General features: G+C 45.5%; 1 protein-coding gene, 1 long non-coding RNA gene and 1 pseudogene across 2 annotated transcripts; 1 reads left to right on the forward strand and 2 right to left on the reverse strand.

Moving 5' to 3' along the window:
- Nucleotides 1–6,032: 6,032 nt before the first annotated feature.
- LOC119325497 lies at nucleotides 6,033–9,838 on the reverse strand. Its single transcript, XR_005157556.1, has 5 exons — nucleotides 9,461–9,838; nucleotides 8,698–8,793; nucleotides 8,061–8,242; nucleotides 7,668–7,858; nucleotides 6,033–6,744 (listed from the first exon to the last, which is right to left on the reverse strand). It is a non-coding gene; the product is annotated as an uncharacterized LOC119325497 (long non-coding RNA).
- Nucleotides 9,839–10,084: 246 nt separating this feature from the next.
- LOC119323031 lies at nucleotides 10,085–13,502 on the forward strand. Its single transcript, XM_037596592.1, has 4 exons — nucleotides 10,085–10,613; nucleotides 10,775–10,834; nucleotides 11,241–11,388; nucleotides 13,263–13,502. Exons 1-4 carry the CDS (start codon nucleotides 10,212–10,214, stop codon nucleotides 13,286–13,288), a joined length of 636 nt encoding a protein of 211 aa, XP_037452489.1. The 5' UTR covers nucleotides 10,085–10,211; the 3' UTR covers nucleotides 13,289–13,502.
- Nucleotides 13,503–15,470: 1,968 nt separating this feature from the next.
- On the reverse strand, nucleotides 15,471–17,090 carry LOC119326315 (annotated as a pseudogene).
- Nucleotides 17,091–19,528: the final 2,438 nt, after the last annotated feature.

The raw sequence follows: 19,528 nt of genomic DNA on the forward strand, positions 1-19,528 counted from the left end.
CCTGCTACTTTATCATCCTGTTTAGCTCTTGGACTCCCAACTCAGGTTCAAATTAATGTTCAAACTTGAGTTCTAAATTAGTTGTGGGGCACATATCGAGGCAGCAATGAATAGTATGTCTGTCTAATATCTGGTTCACCTAGAGTATGCCTATGTTGTTCACCTTGGGTGGGAAACAAATAGTAAAGCAATCATCATATGTCTTTTTATTAATTTAAAGCAATCATCAGCCTGCTATCATTATTTTTGGATCCATCCACTGGTTGTTACCATCACTCTAAATTTCTGCATGCTCTCCTTACATAATCTCACCATATTTTTTTGTATGCATGTCAGATATTGTACACAGTCATGCTGAACATGTAGAGAAAAGAGAGAGTTTTGCGCGCCAATACAATGTCATGCAGACATCGCTCCATGGTGGGTTCAATGGCAAACCCTCCCCACCCCTCTCCAGATTGTAATCCAGAGGAAGATATCTGTTCTGAGGCGGATTCAGACGCCGCTGACCACTCCTATTTACCGCCCAAGGTGTTTGCTCTACCTTGGCATGATAATGTTAGTCATATCATGCATATATTGCCTTGCAGTGCCTACTTTTGACATCATATATGTCATCTGCTTAGTTTAGACATGTTCTGTAATGCCACCTGTTTAGTTTCTATATCATATATGAGAATTATGCAGTCTTATGTCTTTTAGCCAGCCATAATATATGTGAAATGTGCAATGTCATCCTGTTTAACCAGGCATCATATATTTGAATGATATCTTGCCCATCCTTTTTTTCATTACATTTCCATTTGTCGACAATGTTTGTACATTAAACTACTCTTCCTGTGAATCAGCCATTTGGGTGGGAGATTGAAAAATCTGGAGTGAAAACAAGGCATTCAGAGCAGACAGTGCTACCTGTCGAAGCAGATCTCTTGTTGGGTCCCGATAGCTACTCAGAGATGGATTCAGAGACAGATGACCAGTCATATTCCCCTACTGAGGTGTATGCTCTAACTTGGCACGGTTATACTGCTCATATCATGTATATGGTGTCTTGCATTGCATAGGTTAGACATCATATACACAATATTCAACACCATGTTCTTAGTTCAGACATCATATCGAATGCCCTATGTTTAGCATATAAATCACATATGTGAATTAAATGATGCGATCCTGATTACTTAAATAACATGTAGGTGAATTATGTCATGCGATCCTGTTTAGTTATTCATCATATCTTTGAATTATGTTATGCTATGCTATACAGTTTAGATAGACATCATATATGTGAAATTATGTCATGCTATCCGTTTTAGTTAAACAATATACATGTCAACTATTTCATGCCCTCTTTTTTCCACACTATCTATTGCATCTGTGTCTCATACAATGTCTGTACATTCAACTATGTTTCCTGTTTATCAGCCATTTGAATTGGAGCGGGTGATGCCAGTATCTAGCAGAATAAAAACACGGTCTTCAAATAAAACAATGCTACCTCTTGGTGGAGATAGCACCCCGGTTGTACATGGACAAGAACCAGCCCTACCACACATAACCCAAACTCTCGCAGATTGTATCCCTACTGTGATGGACAGAGAACCAGCTTCATCCAATTTAACTCCAACCCCAGCCGATAGTAACTCAGTTCCTGTTGACACAGCATCATCTCCACCACAGAGCTCCCAAACAAGAGCAGTTAGTAAGGCAGCTCCAGTGCCCAAAGGGCCAGTACTATCACGGCGAACCCCAACTCCACCAGTTAGTACGCCTATTCCTGTGGAGGAAGCACAACCAGCCAGTCATAGTTTAGCATCTATCGCATTTGATGTTGTTAAATCGTATGTGTGTATCTTCCCATCTTGGAAATATTATACTGAAGATGAAGGAAAATGCCAGTTGCAGGTGTTTGTCCAGGAGTTATGTGTAAGTAATGTTATTCATGGCAATTACTTTGCTTCGTCCCATACATCCTACCTCCATGATGGTTATAATACAGCAAATTTTCTCATTTTTCTCTATAGAGAAGGACTGATTTGGAAACTCAGGATGAGGTAACCTGTGCTAATACCTCTGCTATCTTTAAGAATGCTTGGTGGCAGTATCGGAATTGCCTGAAGAAAACGTACTTCACCGGCAAAGAAACTCATCAAATTCCCTTACGTTCTCCTGAGACACATTTACTGAACGATGACTGGGAACGCCTTGTTCTGTACTGGTCCCAAACCAAGAATGTGGTAAGGTCTATGAGCTCATTTTCTATTTTTAAGTATTATATTCTTGCGTCTTACTATACTCTGTTCATGTAGAACAAGTGCCTAAACCTGAAGAACAACTGTTCTAATTTAAGATTCCATTGTTATCATAGTTCAAAAAAGCGCTAGGCGTTAATTGTGCGTTTTGCCACCGCCTTGCACTTTACTGACCAAAGCGCATGCTTATGCGCAGTTATGCACAGATTAAGCGTAGTTATGCGCAATGCGTTTTGCCAGCGCCTGGAGCCTAGGCGCGCTTAAGCGCTCGCTTAGGCGCGCCTTTTTAACTATGATTGCTTTGCTCTTGTATCACTGTATTTACTGATCCAAACTTATTTTTAAATTGAAGGATCCATTCAAAACTCCAATGGCACAACAGGTATGTTCACGCATGTTTCTTTAACAGGTTTGCTCTTATCAATAGCTCTTTTGATTTCAATTTCAATTGTGTATATAGTTGACTTTCATATCATGCACATTACTAGCATCACAACAGAGCCAATAGTGTTATTATACATGTAGACCCGTGGTACCCATCTGAAATCTTGTTGTGCCGTGTAGTTTCCCACGCTTTGTATTCTTTCACTGCCGCTTTGTCTTGAACTGATATGATTTGAACCATGTCTCTATTTTGATTTGGCAAGACAATGTAGTGACCATAGGACATAGATATATGTTTGTTTGATGCTTTTATTATGTACTAGTACTTGGCAATAGAAGACTTGGTAGTTTAATCCTGTCCACCTTACTAATGAACTGGTTCACCGAAATGAGTTTTAAATACTAGTACATGCTAAACTTGTTATGTGTCTGCTTGTTTTTTCTTTTAGAATGCTGACAGAATATTGGGGAAGAGTGCCTTATTAAGCAATGGTAAAGAAAGTAATGCAGATAAGGTTCAGGATAGTGACACATCCTTGTTGGTCTCCAACAAAGCTGATAAAACAGCTAAGAAAGACTATCTTGAAGACAGCGAGACAACCCAAAGTCCTGTCTTGGTTTAGTGTTCGAGTACTGGCCACTACCGCTTGCACAAGCTATTCAAACTCACTGTCTGAATCAGTTCGGTTTCTTGAGTCTCAACTACAAGCTGAAAGACATCGATCAGCTGTGCTGCGACAAGAAGCGGAAGGACTGCGGAAGTCCCTGGAGCATTCAGATGCATACTTTCTGGTGCAACAGCAATCGTTGGAGGATTTTAGCGCCAAACAGGACAAAGCTAATCAGCTTGCTAAGCTTATTGCCAGCATGGTGGATACCCAGGATAACGTTTCTTGAGCTCTTCTGAAATTGTTTCAGTTATGCTCTTGTTTTGCTGCCGCGTTTATTTGCACTGGTGGCCAATTTTGACGACCAGTGTATGTAATATGCTGCTTTGTTCCCTATATTTGCACTGGTGGCGAACTTTGATGCCTAGTGAATGTAATATGTGTAATAGCGATAATAGGCTAGCCTTAATTGCTTGCTTATTTATTTCCCTATTGTCTTGTTTAGTTGTTTGCTTGTAGTCACTGCAGTTCTTTTTCTGTGTTTTTCTAGTGGCACAATAGCCTATTTTTGGTAACTAGGCCAAAATAATCATGGCAACACACGGACTGTTGTAACCATGGGCCTCCTGTAGGCCGTATGATCCATGGGCCTTCGTTCGGCCGTAGGACCATTGGCCTTCTATACGGGCCGTAGGATCCATCGGTCTTCTACGGGCCGTAGGGTCCATGGGCTTTTTACGGGCCGTACGATCCATGGGCCTTCTATGGGTCGTATTATCCATGGGCCTCATACGGGCCGTAGGATCCATGGGCCTTCTACGGGGCGTATCATCATTTTGTCAATCATGGGTCGTTCTATTCGTGGACCATAACGGGCCGTTAATAGGCCGTATTTGATAACTCTATGAAAACAGCCCAACGGGTTTTTTTTACATGAAAACGGCCCAACATATTAACGGTCCGCAAACGGACCGACTATGACGACGGGCTGAATTTAGCCCACAAACAGAAAATGACAGTAACGGGCCGTATGTAACCGAATGCTGCAAGTGAGCCCAAGAATCAATGGGCCCTGAGAAGGCCGAAAGATAACTTGGGCTGAAAACGGCCCAATGCAATAACGAGCCGTTAATGGGTATAAAGTGATACACTGTTCATTACGGCCCAGTTTCACCACGGACCGTTAATGGGCCAAGAGTTACAAAGGTCCTCATATGGGCCGAAAGAAGTCATGGGCCACACATGGGCCGGAAGTTAAAACGAGCTGAATCATATTGGACGGCCCAGATGACGCTACTGGGCCTAATTCGGATAGGGCGTAACGGGCCCTAGGTTAGCAGGCTGTAAATGGGCTATATGCGAACAGGCCGTTAACAGGCTTTTCGTTGACTGGCCCGCCACCTTTTGACCAAGTCAAACGGACCGGCCTTTTCACAGGAATGGGCCTCTGTTGGGTCGTGCCACGTGTCGCCGTATCATAGGCGCCTTCGGTCCAATGAGCGGATGACATCTGTCTCAACGGTGAGCCGACACGTGTTTCCTCTAGCCAATGATGATTTTACACGTGGAAAATCCCCATTGATCGAGGCTGTTAACGGTTATCGGATCCAAAACCCGACCTGATAGCTTAACGGCATTCTATTACGGTGGATGCCACGTGTCGGTCACCCTTGACGAAAGCACTTCTGTGACGTGCGATTTATCGTCATGGAAGTGGACACTTCCGTGATGATAATTTTGGTAATGTTATGGAACACTTCTGCGACATCACAGGTATGACTATCTTGATTCTGTCATAAAATCGTCATGAATGTACATGCATGACAAAAAACGCGACCTACTGTGACAAACACGTATCATCACGGAAGTGTATTTTTTTTGTAGTGTATCTTAGGCCTCTCATATATAGCAGAGGTAGACACATGATGTAACATATGCCAACATAATAGCACATGAGCACAGGAGAAGCCGGCGGCATGTGCCGACGTCCAGGGTGACTGAGTGCGGTACTGTAGCAATGTCATGGGGAGGAGCGCCCATAGTCAGGCCCCGGGGATGTAGTCATGTCGGTGAACCTCGTTAACAAATCTCGGTGTCGTGCTTGTGTGATTTCTTGGTCCTTGGATGATCTACGGTGGCCTCAGATTTATTCTAACAAGTGGTATCATAAGCTAGGTTGTTTTGAAGGTCATGTATAGTTGATCTAGAGGAAGAAGATGCATCGACATAAATCTACAGAGGCATCGTAACACGGGACAGAATCGTCGGTGAGTTGCAGATCAGAAGCAGATATGATCGCGTTGTAATCTTCACAGCAGTGATCCGGATCGATCTCGGCGAGTTGCAGTAGTGCTCGAATCGCGTGGCGCAGGGGCGCACAGCCGCATCGGTGCAAGTGGTCAGCGCAAACACGTGGGAGGCGGCGTCTTGAAGGCGTGGTAGGCTGGTGAGGCTTCGTGCGCTAGACGCTAATATCTCAGGTGAGAGCACTGCGGAGCAGGCATGGCGGGCTAGGCCCAGGTGTTGGGCGATTTGTGCAGGCGTTGCCGCGTGCGCGTGTGCAAGGAGCTGGCAGGCTGGTTGTTGCATTGTGCTGAGTCGAAGGGGTGCAAAGACACGAGAGATTTTGTTTGAGAAAAAAAAGGGACAGAGTCCCTGGATGAGACGCGTTCTCTTGGAGGTCACGACACAGACGTGCAAACATCAACGGGAAGTACCGCATCGGAAAGGAAAAGGTTTTGGCAAGGCAAAGCTAGTATTGAAGTTGAGCCACATGAGCCACTCTATGTGAAGACCAGAAGCTATCTTGTTGGATTTGCTACTAGCATACTCGGTGTACTTGGGGATCACGGAAAAGAGTGCTCGATATTTGTTTTTCACAGGTCACCCGTACGAAGAATCATGGCGCCAACGGGTACCAAGTTTGAGGTGGAGAAGTTCGACGGAACTGACGACTATAGGTTATGGCAGACAATGGTGAAATTTTTTGTTGGCACAATAGAGATGCTTGAAGGGGTTGCTGGATGTCAAGCCAGACCGACGATGAGGACTGTGAGGAATTGCGGATGGTTGCAGTCGGGGAAGTTTGGCTGGGTCGGGCGACCGGGTGCGGTATTGTAACAGTGTCATGGGGAGGAGCGCCCATAGTCAGGCTTCTTCGCCCTCGCTGCTCCCTTTCGCCGGGCTCCTCTGTCGTCCGCATCTCCGGCGTCCTTCCCCGCTGCGGTCCGCAGCTCCTTCGCCGACCGGCCGCCCTTCCCCGCTGTGGTCCACAACTCCCTCATTGGCCGCCCTTCCGCGCCAAGATCCACAGCTCCCTCGCCGGCCGCCCTTCCCTCCGGCTGCCTGCTCCGCCACAACTTCAGATCCTTCGCTGCTGGCCACAGATCCTTCGCCGGCCGCCTCCCCCCACTCCAATCAAGAGCTCAAGGTCAGCCGCTGCACTGTCCACTTCTGCTGCTCCTCTCGTCTCTGCTCCTCTCCACTCCAATCAAGAGAATCTGCAATTGATCCAAAAAACAGGTCAATTGATGTCAATTTGATTAACTAAATCATCCAAAAACCAGAATGATAAGTCCATATGCTACTGTTGATCCCAAGAGCGGAATGACAAGTTCAGATGTTCCTCAGTTGAGGAATATGATTAACTAAGTCATCCAAAAACCAGAATGATAAGGCCCCATGCTACTGTTGATCCCAATTTCGATGCATATCAATTGATGTTTGAGTTCTCCAAATGAACAGGAGTACTTCTCAATTTTGATATGAAATCACCATGATACCGTAGGTCCTTAAGCCCTCCTGTCAAACAAAATAATGTACTGATCTTGAAATACTCCTGTGGAACAAAATATTGTACTCCTCTGACAGGAAGAGGACTTGGCGATTAGTCGGCGACTAATCAGCGACTCAAAACCAGGGAAAGTAGTGCTGCCACTCCTAATTAACTGAAGAAGATCGTGAGCCTTTTAAACTACAGCAGCAGCAGTATACAGATATGCAATCATTTTTATGCTCTGCTCATCATCTCCGGACAGAAAATTACTCATCGAACTAAATACTCAACTTGGTACAGGCAACTTAATTTACTTGAATTCAGGGTACAAAATAATCACAGGAGTCTTGCTTCAAAATGCGCAGGCAGGATTCTATGTTCGCCACATCAAATAATCATAACTCTAAATCACAGTCAAATAATGTATGTCTATCAAACCAAAGAGGAAGTTCTCTTCCAAACAGAATCATTGGTGCTAACACTAATATAATCTGGAAAACACACATAAAGCTAAATGACAAAAACACCACAATCTTCTGAAATTAAGGGACGTATTTGCTTTCGAAGTGTTCAGACTCTGCCCATACTCAGTAATCTGAAAACTGTACCAAGAGACAAAACAACAACATCATCTGAAGTTGAACGTACCTGCCCATCTTTGAGCACGCCCCTGTACACACGGCCGAAGCCGCCCTTGCCTATGAGGTTCTTGTCGCTGAACATGTCGGTGGCCTCCTCCATCTCGTTGAGGGTGAACACCATGGAGCAGTTGCGCTTCTTCGGCGCGGGCAGCGGCAGCGGCTCCTTTACCTGCCACAGCTCGGCTGTTTTGTACACCCCTGCAGAAGAAAAAATCAGATAACCAAATTCTCATGGCATACTTTTTTCTTTTGGAAATTTTCATGGCATACTTTGAAGAATGTTGCACTGAAGAAACAGATGATCATACAGTGACAAATCACTTTGCCAACAACAAAGTGGGAATGAAATAGAGGGTTGCACTCACAACAAAGTGGGAATGAAATAGAGGGTTGCACTCACAAGGATTCAACTGGTCAAGTGATTTGCTTCTCCTCTCACTCCAACCACAACCCAATCTTCCGTCATCTCACTGGTGTTGCAGGTTCAGTGTGATGACAGTGCTCGACCGTCTCCGTTATTGACTTGCTGATGATCTTGATTGCTTGGACCGGCAAGGCTGCTGGCAGTATACCAACCGGGACCTAAACCGGAGCATAATCAAGAGTAAGCATGTCCTTTTAGGCACGGTAAAGAGAATGAGAGACACAGTAATACAGCAAAACGAAATTCAGTAAACAAAAACACTAGACATAGTCCATCAATGTGTATTTCTGAAACTGAAATAAAATAGTGAAATGTCATATGGACAACACATTTATTTTCTCGGCTTGATTGTATTCATAGCAGGAGTATCAAGATTCAGTTTCAGGCTTTTGTTAGTTGGTCTTGGTCATAACATTTGAGGCTAGATATCCTACAGGTTTTAATACAGTGGTCAACAGATAAACATAGCTGGGCATCCATTTTACTCCTACATGTTGGAATACATGTTGGAATACAAAAAGGAAACCAAACATTTTACTCATTGGTTAATTCATTGTACTCATGCCTGTAATTGTACTCTTGCAAACATTTTACTCCATGCTACTCTGCTCACCTCAGCATGCTTGGTTAAGTACTCCTTCAGCAAACTGTCCATCAGCAAACTGTCCTTTGTACACCTCAGCATGTCGTCCCTTTTCGATCAAATTATCTACAGAAACATTGTACATTCAGTTTTCAGCTGGAACATGAAGCAAAACAGATCAAGAAAATGCAAGATTACTTGTCTTAAATGTACTCTAAATCTTGCAACCACTACTCCAAAATAGTACTGGAAAACTACTGCAACCAAAACAGTACTGAATCTGATTTGGCCTTCTTGCACTGAATACCACCAAATTTGATATACTGAAAACTACTGCAACCAAACAGTACTATACTCCATTTTACTCCAAAATTAAGCTACTGCATTACTGAGGCTTCATGTGCAAAAAAATAACAGTAGCTACTACTGCTTTCAGTAGCACAAGAACTACTGCAAGTACTACAACCCCAAAGCAGATAGCATTTCATAAAGAAGAAAATCAGGAAGAGGAACTTTGCTTCTAGCAAGTCTGGTGGATGGTCTGTACAAGTACAGATATACTGCTGGCATTACTGCATTTCAAAAGAGATGACTCCCCATCCAGAATTACAAAGAAGTAATGGAGGAAATAAGGGAAGCTGTCTAAACTGTACTGGATCAAGAACTACTGCAAGTACTCCTGGATCAAGAACTACTGAATCCGTCTACTGCAAGTACTACTGGATCAAGAACTAATCCAAGTACCATGCGTGAAGAATGCAAGTACTCAGCGTGGAGAGGAGAGAGGCCGTACCATGCGTCGATGTGTGAGGACAACGACGTGGAGGCTCCGACGCCGTTCCGCTGCTCCGCTGCCGCTCTAGGTCCGCTTGTGCGCCAGTCCACATTCATGCCTCCTAGCCCGTATCCAACTCTGGCCGCTACACATCCATGCCTCCGTCGCAGAGAAGCTCGTCGAAGACGCAAAAAGAATCAAATTTTTTTACCGGTGTGAGTGAAGGCGGGGTGGTGGGAAGAAAGGGGCGATGGAAGAGGCCGGCGACGGGAAGAGGAAGAGGCCGGCGACGAGGAGAGGAGGGAGGCGGAGACGGGGAAAGGGAGTGGCCGGCCACGGAGAGGAGAGGCCGGCGAGGGAGAGGAGAGGGAGAGCGAGCAAGCCAGCGGTGCGAGCGAGCGAGTGGATAAGGTGGAAGGGTAAATCTGGAAAGTGGAAAAAAATTATAGCGTTGCGGAATTTGTACTGGGATTGCCCAGCGACAATTATTTCGGAACAAAGGAAGTATAAACTTAATTCTGATTGGTGAAATCAGTTATGGCATGGATCGATGACATGGAAAACATCGGTCTGTCCATCCATCCATCCAACCCACCGCAGCCCCCCTCTCTCTCTCACGCGCGCGTGAACCCTAGCCGACCCAGACCCCTCCCCGCCTCCGCTCCACTCCCCGATCCAGATCCCTCCCCCACCGCCCCGTCCTCCCCTTCCTTCTGCCGCTGCCCCGTCCTCCCCTTTCTTTCGCCGCCCACGTCTCCCCTCTCCCTCCATGGCTGCAGATCCACTAAAGCTCCTCCCACTGCCGACACCCAACCCCACCCAACCGGCGACCGTCTCCCCCAACCCCATCACCACCGTGACCTCCCTCCCTCACTCCCTAGCTCTCCCTCCCTTAGGTCCGTCCGACCCATGGGCGGATGAGGGCCGAAGCCCTAGCCCTTCACCCACCCACCAATGGATGGATGGGGACGGGGCAATGATGGCGCGGTGGCGGAGACCTCCATGGCGAACGCGGGCCGGCAGCCGGCCATCTCCGCCAAGCCCGACCTGCTGGCGGCTCTGCTCACGGGTCGGGCCCCGCCGGCGGAGGAAGGAGAGCACAGCCGCCGCTTGTACATCGGACGATCCCGTCTACGAGTTCATCACCTCCGACACCGTCTACAGCCCGCAGGTATCTCCCTGCCCTACCCTCTCTGGCAACCCGATCCCGATCTCTCTCTTCCTACCCCTCTCGATCGATCTTGATTCTTGGCTTCCACGCGTCATCGTTGCTGTTGTGGCTGATCGAGATGCGATGGGGAATTGATCCGTAGCTTACTGCCTTGCCTGCAGGTGTCGTGCTGGCGACCGGGACCGGTTCGGAGCGCTCGGATCGAAGGTGGCCGAGCACTGGTACGAGCTCTACAAGATGGACAAGCATGGGGCCAACGCTGGAAGGAAATGATGTGGTTGTATCAGTTTCAGCATGATGATTCTCATCAACTTGCACCTGATCATAGTCCAGTAAAATGCATGACAGTGTTTTGTCTTGGAAATTTGCAGTTTTTTAGTGTGCATAGCGTGTTCTGCACAATCAGAAAGTAATTTTAAGCCAGTAGTAGGTGTTCTGCAGTTGGTTATTCATGGTAGTAAATTCAGTAGACAACTAGCTAAGCTCATGGCCTCATGGCTTGAGCTGGAATGGGCATCATGGGGCATTAGTCAACTGTGCAACCTAAGAATGTTTACTGTTAATGTTGCATTGTCATTTACTAATTCAATTTGTTTTCTTGCTTTTGGCTGAATAAACTCTTTGCAGATAACTTTTGTGGGGGACCGGACGGTGGTGCAGATGTACAAGTTCCTCAAGAAGCACGCTGCCGTCCCTTTCAACTCTGATGCAGCCGCGGCTGGCTGTGCTTCTGCCTCGGCCGGCTGTGCTTCTGCCTCGGCTACAAACTGCCTAGGTGAGCTTTATCCCTCTGGCGCCTCTGGTGGCGTTAGACTTGTGATTGTGGTGTTGGATGTGTTTGGTTTTGAGCTAAAGCTGGCCTTACCAAAATATAGGTGCGCCCATGAGGTTTGTCTGTTGTTTGGTTGGACACCAAATATTTGGCTTGCCCAACCCAGCCGGCATTTGCCCATGCAATTCTGGCCAATACACGGGCGAGCCGAGGGCGACGAATTCGTCCACCAAAATATTGGTTGCCAACCTGCTAGCATCCCGTATTATGCTTGGCTATTAGATGAGCCGGAAAAATAATTAGCTAGCCCATATGCTTACGCCTCTATGGACCGTATCAATTCAGCCGGCTAGTACGTGTGTGTTTCACTCGGCAAACATGTGTGCATGTTGCTTCGTTGAACCTTTTTTCTGCCTTTTTCTGTTTGGTCATCATGATTTATTGGCTCCTTACATGAACATTTCAAGTTAGGACCTCAAATGCTCATTTGCTAAAGGAAAATAAAAAAGACCTGAGATGCAAATATATGGCATGTTAATTGGCTAGAAACCAAACAGAGACCAAACCATTTTTCCAAAAAAAAATGGTAGATGCTACGGCTACAATCCAAACAACACTATCACACCAAAAGTTTGGTCATGCCCTTGCTTTGGCTATGCCAAAATTTTGGCAGGGCAATTTGGGGCACAAACCAAACAGCCCCGTTGTGCTCTGACCAGTGGCATGATTTACGCACTATGACAATTTTAGGTTTAGGGAAATATGTACTGTTGCTCCTGATCGAACCAATTGGCCACTATCCAGTTATCCTGCTAGGTGTATGGATGTGTTTATGTGGATTTGGTCTAATCTATGTCCTCCTGTTGATCTACTGGTTCATGTGTGTGTGTGTGTGTGTGTGTGTGTGTGTGTGTGTGGAGTAAAGTTGTGGTTTCTGCTGCTCCTTTGTAACGTGATGAAACAAGCACCTGTAGTGTCTGAGAGAGTGAGTGTTTGTCTGTTGCCAACTTACACTTTCACAGCCGCGTTAAGTAACAATCTTATTCGAGCAATTTTTTTAGTTTCCTCTTTTTTCTTCTGGGTTCTTTATAATCTTGTTTGGTTAATTCTGGTGGTACATGTGTAGTAACCATTCCTGCTGCTTAACTCGAAATTTCATTTACAAAGAATAAAATAGATGAGCATTTCTCCAGCCAATGTTTGAAGTAATTGTTGCCGTGTAGTCATCGGCTAGACCTATGCATTTCATCAGAAGTCAGATAAAGCTCAGACTACGCTTCTGAACAGAATGAAACATTTCTCTTTGTTTTATCTGTCTTCAATTCTTTGGATTGAACGGCTCTCTTGAACACATGTAAGTTAGTGTGGTGATGGTTAGACAACTACAGTAGATCGACTTTTTTTTTGCATTTCTCAACCTTGGATATTTTGCCAAAAATAAACCCTTTGATTTGTTGCCATTCCTTTGATAATAATTTGTTGTGGATGTTAAGTATTTTTTAGCAGTAATAAAACTGCCTCTTTCATTCAAGTGACAGTTTAGTGTTTACAGTATCTTGGATACAACTAGGGACACACCGCCAGTAGATAGAGCGGACAACAAGTTCACTTATCTAGCGAACATATGAGCCACCTTATTAGCACTATGACATACATGAACAAAAGAAATGGAAGTAAAACTAGACAATGAATATTTAATATCAGCAACAACTTTCAGTGTTTTCCTCAACTTGTTTTTGTTGCCACTTGATATATACTTAGTTTGTACTTGAAGCTGTAGTTTAAATGCTTAATGATGGTGATTTTGTTCTACTTAGCTTCTTCATAATATATTGGCTCCAGTTTTTCTAATTCTTCCCGGCTGATTCATGTAACAGGGGCCAGAGAGTTAGCCCAGTCCTGACTATGGGTCCAGTGAGTCTGGCATTTGATCACTATGGAAGGAGCTCCATGATGAAGAAGAAAACACTTGTAGAGCTTGTAACTATGATTCCCATACTTGTATATGTTACAGCTTCTATTACTTGTCATTTGTAGAGCTTGTACTGAATCTGGCTATTGTAATTAGAAGTATTATGTGTTCTTGCTTGCCAATTTAAATACTGGTTATTTTTTTAGTGTCAAATTGAAATATGAAGAATCTGAGCCTAATAGCTGGGACCCACTTATCAGTACCTGACAAGTGGGACCTGTTTGACTAGTGGACCCATTTTATAGAAAAAGAAAACTATAACTGTGTTGGTACAAAAAGACCATGGCTAGAAAAAAAGGCTGAATTGCTGGGCTAGGCCCATATAGCTAGCGAAAATTGATAGGAATATATATATGTAAATGGGCTGAATTAATGGGCTTGGCCCATATAGATCCCGCATCGGACCGGGCTAATCTTACCAACGACGATCCGACGTGGCCTGGGCAGACGGCTAGCGACCATCAGTTTTTGGTCGCAAAAAGGTCGCAAATGAAAAACAGTGACCATTCAGCGACCAATAGTGATGGTCGCAAGTTGACATATTTTTTGTAGTGTGTCCAGGGTGGAGCATTGGGACTAGCCTAACATAGCTAATAACATAGCGCAGTCAAAGGCATATTTGCTTATGTGACATGTATTTAATAAGAAGAGATGCGTTTAGAGTAACAAAAAATGTTATTGTAACATAGCGCTTCTCAAGAGAAATAAGTTTACAAATAATAAATAGAGACAACTACTCCCTCCGTCTAGGTGAATAAGTCACCTTAGGAGTAGCAACCCAACCTAGGTGGCTTTAGATTGGGTGAGGACGAGCACCGAGATGAGCTAAACTTCCAATCACAGCAGAGTATAAAAGGGAAGCAAAACCAGCATTTAATGGTTACTAATTAGGATGCCTTTTCAGCTCTCCATGCAAGCCCACGTACTGATGGGGAGGGGTTTCCACGGGGTGAGAATGAGGCAGCGGAGGGAATCGAGGAGAATTTAATGTTCTGCGCCTTTGGTTTTGAGAAAATCTGGATTTCGTAAGGTGACTTATTCACCTAGACGGAGGGGGTATGACACTACTACTTTGCACTATGAAGGTATTAATTTAGACTAGTGTGATATGCATGTATTAACTAAATGACACATCAACAAATTTGTCTTGAAATGCGCTATGTTACTCCCACTATGACCAGGCTAAGAGCAAGGATAATACTATAGCCAACTGTTGGCTATAAGAAAGTGTCATGTCATCTATAGCCAACCCTATAGCCATCATGTATAACAATTAGCTATAAGTATGTGCTACTTTATTAATATATGGCAAATCTTTCACTCTCACATAGTGCCTAGGAGCACGTGTTGTAGCTAGCTCTTGCATGAGAGCTCGCTTATATTCTCTCTCATATCCTCTCTCCTCCAACTAAGTATAGAAATGTTACTTTACTCCTTACAGTCTGCTAACTGTACCTTATTGTAGTTGCTCTAAGATGCTACATCTACATAATTGGTACGTCTAAGACTTACGTAAATCACCTCTTTTTCCTAATCCCCACTAATCTTCCCACTGATTTCTAGGGTGGGGCCCGTGCCATCCAATTAAATAAGGCAATTACATCATTTATGTAAATTAAGTACCTTTGTTTTTTACCGCAATGTAAATTAAGTAGCTACCCCTTCGTAAGGGTAGCCAAACGGAAATCTGAACTGACAACCTCATCGGTTCGATTGTCGGTCCGATTTTAACTCTAAAATAACTATACATATGGATCATGGTCCACGCGTTGAGGCCATGTTTGTTTGGGCTTTTACTTTTGCTTTTACAACTTTTTCACTTTGCCCAAAAGGCCATAAAAACTTCTAAATAGGTGCTTTTAGAGCTTTTATGGCTTTTGAAGCTCAATATTATTACATTGATTCATCAGAAGCCAAAAACTCCAACATCACCTATTTAGAAGCTTTTATGGATTGATCAAAATGAAAAAGTTGCAAAAGAAAAAGATAAACCCAAACAAACAGGGCCTGAGTTCCCCATCCGACGACGGGGGCGCAGGTAGACCAAGTTAAATACTGGGGCACATGGGCGATACGCGACGTGTTTCCGGCAAGCTGCTGCTGCTCCTTCTAGATTTCAATCGTACGAAGATGCAAAAGATGCACGACGTTTCATCATCTACATAGACTAGACTTATGGTAGCGCGTACAACGAAGAAGAGAAAGAAAGTTCGGGCTACCCACCCGATCAGACGTTGCCACCTCATGTTGTAATAACTTCACTTCTGTAAGATTAGTCGGGTGTCTTCTCCCGAGCTCCGGCGGGCCATCAACTCATCCATCAGGCTTCCAACGTCGCTGTACGAAGATCCACCCTTCTCCATGGCGCTCTTTGCTTTCACACTCAGGTCCTTGGCCTTCTTCCGTACGGCGTCCGCGTCGCCCTCCTCGCTGCTGCCCATCGGTCTGCCGATGGATCCAGCGATCACCTTGCCGCCGATCACCTCATGGGGCTCTAGAGGCCACGTGTAGTCCTTGGCGCTGATGCTGACGCCCACCCTGAGCACCTCCACGATGAGCTTCTGGTTGTAGAACTGGTCCGGGTACCGCAGCCACGTGACCATCGCCACGCCGGCACTCACGGCCTCCAGCGCCGAGTTCCAGCCACATTGCGTCATGAACCCACCGAGGGCCGGGTGGTTGAGGATGAGAGTCTGCGGCGCCCAGCCTCGGATGATGATGCCGCGGTCGCTGCGTGCCATCAGCTCGGCGAAGCCCTCAGGCATCCACTCTGAACCGTCGGTGCCACTGCCCGCGACGGAACTGATGACCCACACGAAGTCCTTGCCCGAGAGGTCCAGGCCGCGGGCGAGCTCCCGCAGCTCGGCCGGCGAGAAAGTGGTGAACGTGCCGAAGGAGACGTACACCACCGAGCTGGCCGGCTTCGTGTCTAGCCACCGAAGGCAGCCGTCTGTGACGTGTGCCTTAGTGTTGTCGGCACTGCCTCTTTTAGCCATGTCTTTGCTGGCGAGCGCGACCGGCCCCACGAGCCACGCACGGCGTCGTCCGGAAGTGCTCGACGTAGTCTGGCTCCAGCTCGTCGAAGCTATTGAACACCTCGCCGAAGCTCTTCTGGTCCGCCGCGTCGTTGTCCTTGTGGAATGCCCACATCGCCGGCCGCTTCCTGGGATCCATCATCTGACTCCGCCTCAGCTGGACACGGTGCGGCAGCCCCGGCAGGGAGAAACGAGCCGGGCGTCGTCATCAGGATCGTCGTCGGGGGAAGCCGTCGTTGTCTCCATAGGGTTGTTGTGCAGCACCTCGCGAACACGCTGCTGCCGAGGAACACGAAGCGCGGGGCGGTTGGCAGCCATGAACCGGTCGAAGGGCTCGCGGAGCAGCTGCGCGGCCTGGATGAACTTGAAGTTGTAGTCGGCTCCGTGGGCTGGAGTAAGGGACATGAGGTTCTCCATGCCTGGCGGGAGCCCTACGTCGGGGGAAAGGCACGACGGAGATGTCGGCTGCAGGGGAAGGAGATTCGGTGCCGTGGCAGTTGGAGTCGTTGGCGCGGTCGACGGCCGAACGGATGGTGTCCGCGTTGACTGGCATGGTGAGGATGGTGCACCTCGCGCCGCGAACGGAGAATATCGCGGCCATGTCGACGACCGGAATGAGGTGCCCGGGGGCGAAAAACGGGAGTAAGAGAATGTGCAGGGGTAGGGGTTCCTGCCGCTGCTCATCCCTTGTAGCCATGGATGCGTGCTCTGTCGATGGAGTTATAATTTTTTGGGTGGTTGTACACTTGTAATAGAGCGGATCGGAGGAGCTGAGGAGGAAGACTGGAGGAGAGATGGAAGCAGATGGAGCAACACTGCTGGCCACACGAACGCACGCGTGTCTCACATGGCAGTATTATATTGGAGTTGCTAATTACGGAGGGAATCGTGCATTTATAAGGTCGAAATGATTGAACTCTAGTTATTGGACAAAGTCGTTTCTCATTTTGTGATCAGCGATGTACTCCCTCTCTAAACTAATATAAAAGCGTTTAGATAACTACGACGGAGTACTATCATTGAAGTTTTTGATTACTTGTTTTTAATCTAAGTATATTATAAATGTTCATGGAAGTACAACATACCTTATACATAACTAGCAAGTGTGCACGTGCAATCAAAAGAGGAAATATCAATAAAATGAACAAAAATATAATTGAGGCAATAGAGATGCTTACCAATTGTGAAAACAATCACAACTAAACATTAAAAATAAAATCACAACTTGCAAAAACTAAATGTGTACAAGAAATAACCTTAATAAAATGAAGAATGTACATAGTACTACCTCTGTGAACTAATATAAGACCTTTTAGATCATTATTTTAGTGATCTAAAAGGTCATATATATAGTGATTTAGAAGGTCTCATACTAGTTTACAGAGGGAGTACTATATAGTATCTTTCACGAAATAAATTTGTTTCAAGAAAGTGCACATGTACATAGTATCTTCAATAAACAAAAGTTATTTCTTTCTTTATGACAGATGCTTGATGTGTGCAACACTGAACAAAAGAGCCAATAGGTACATGTTCTTTAACAAAAGAACGAATAGGAATATGTTCTTTAGCACAAAAGAAGCTTTAGAAGTTATTCCAAGACAAGCACATGGTTTTCTGGCATGTTATTATGAAACACAATTGAATCGGAACTAAGAAAATACAAAATGTTCAAGATACAATGTCAATATGTGAGCATCAATTTGTTTATTCAGAAATTAGTAGCAAGGAAGTCATTTCAATTTACATTATTCAGAAACTTTGTTGAAAAATAGCAAGATACATGAATGAATCGACCAGTCACATCATAATTCAAGTTAAATAATGCCCTTGGATCCGTGCATTTATAAAGTTCCACCAAGCAATACTACCAACAAGGCCACAACCCTGCTAGAGCCCTATTTTTTGAAGAAGAAATTGACAGTCTTTACTGCCACCAGAATGAGTAGGTGACGCGTGTATCAAAATCGGCTTGACGGTGTTGATGACGGTCTGAAAGTCTTAGTACACTTGCCCAAGGATAAGTGTTCAGGAGTTGAAGTCTTTGACATTGATCCTTATATCTAAAGTACTAACACCAAATCTTGCGTCCCGCCCAATATGCGATACTATCCTAAAGAGACTCGAAGGTCTCACCATGGATAGAACCGCATATTGAAACACTTTTGTAAGGTGGATATCATTACATCAACATTACATAATAGATGGTGATACATGCAAGAGGCATACAATGCCACACGAATATAACATCATCATACATAAGATCAACATCCGACTATGAATGAAACACAAACAGAAACTCAAACGACATCCACCCTGCTAGCCCAGGCTGCCGACCTGGAACCTATCCCCTGATCGAAGAAGAAGCAGAAGAAGAACTCCAAAACAAGCAAACATCGCTTTCACGTCAAGATCATCGCATAACCTGTACCTGCAACTGTTGTTGTAGTAATCTGTGAGCCACAAGGACTCAGCAATCCCATTACCATGGGTATCAAGACTAGCAAAGCTTAATGGGAAAGGAAGGGGTAAAGTGGTGAGGTTGCAGCAGCGACTAAGCATATATGGTGGCTAACATACGCAAATAAAAGAGAGAAGAGAAGCAAATGAACGGTCGTGAAGCTAGCAATGATTAAGAAGTGATCCTGAACTCCTACCGACGTCAAACATAACCCAAAACCGTGTTCACTTCCCGGACTCCGCCGAAAAGAGACCATCACGGCTACACACGCGGTTGATGCATTTTAATTCGGATTTGGTGTCAAGTTATCTACAACCGGACATTAACAAATTCCCATCTGCCACATAACCGCGGGCACGGCTTTCGAAAGATTATACCCTGCAGGGGTGTCCCAACTTAGCCCATGATAAGCTCGTACGATCAACGAAGGATATACCTTCTCCCAGGAAGACCCGATCAGACTCGGAATCCCGGTTTACAAGACATTTCGACCACGGTAAAACAAGACCAACAAAGCCGCCCGATGTGCCGACAAATCCCGATAGGAGCTGCACATATCTCGTTCTCAGGGCACACCGGATGAGACATCCTACGAGTAAAACCAGACCTCGAGTTTCCCCGAGGGGGCCCCGTAGTCTACTCGGTTCGGACCAACACTTAGACAAGCATTGGCCC

This window comes from Triticum dicoccoides, chromosome 6B, assembly GCF_002162155.2.
Source record: "Triticum dicoccoides isolate Atlit2015 ecotype Zavitan chromosome 6B, WEW_v2.0, whole genome shotgun sequence".
In the NCBI taxonomy this organism is placed as follows: domain Eukaryota; kingdom Viridiplantae; phylum Streptophyta; class Magnoliopsida; order Poales; family Poaceae; genus Triticum; species Triticum dicoccoides.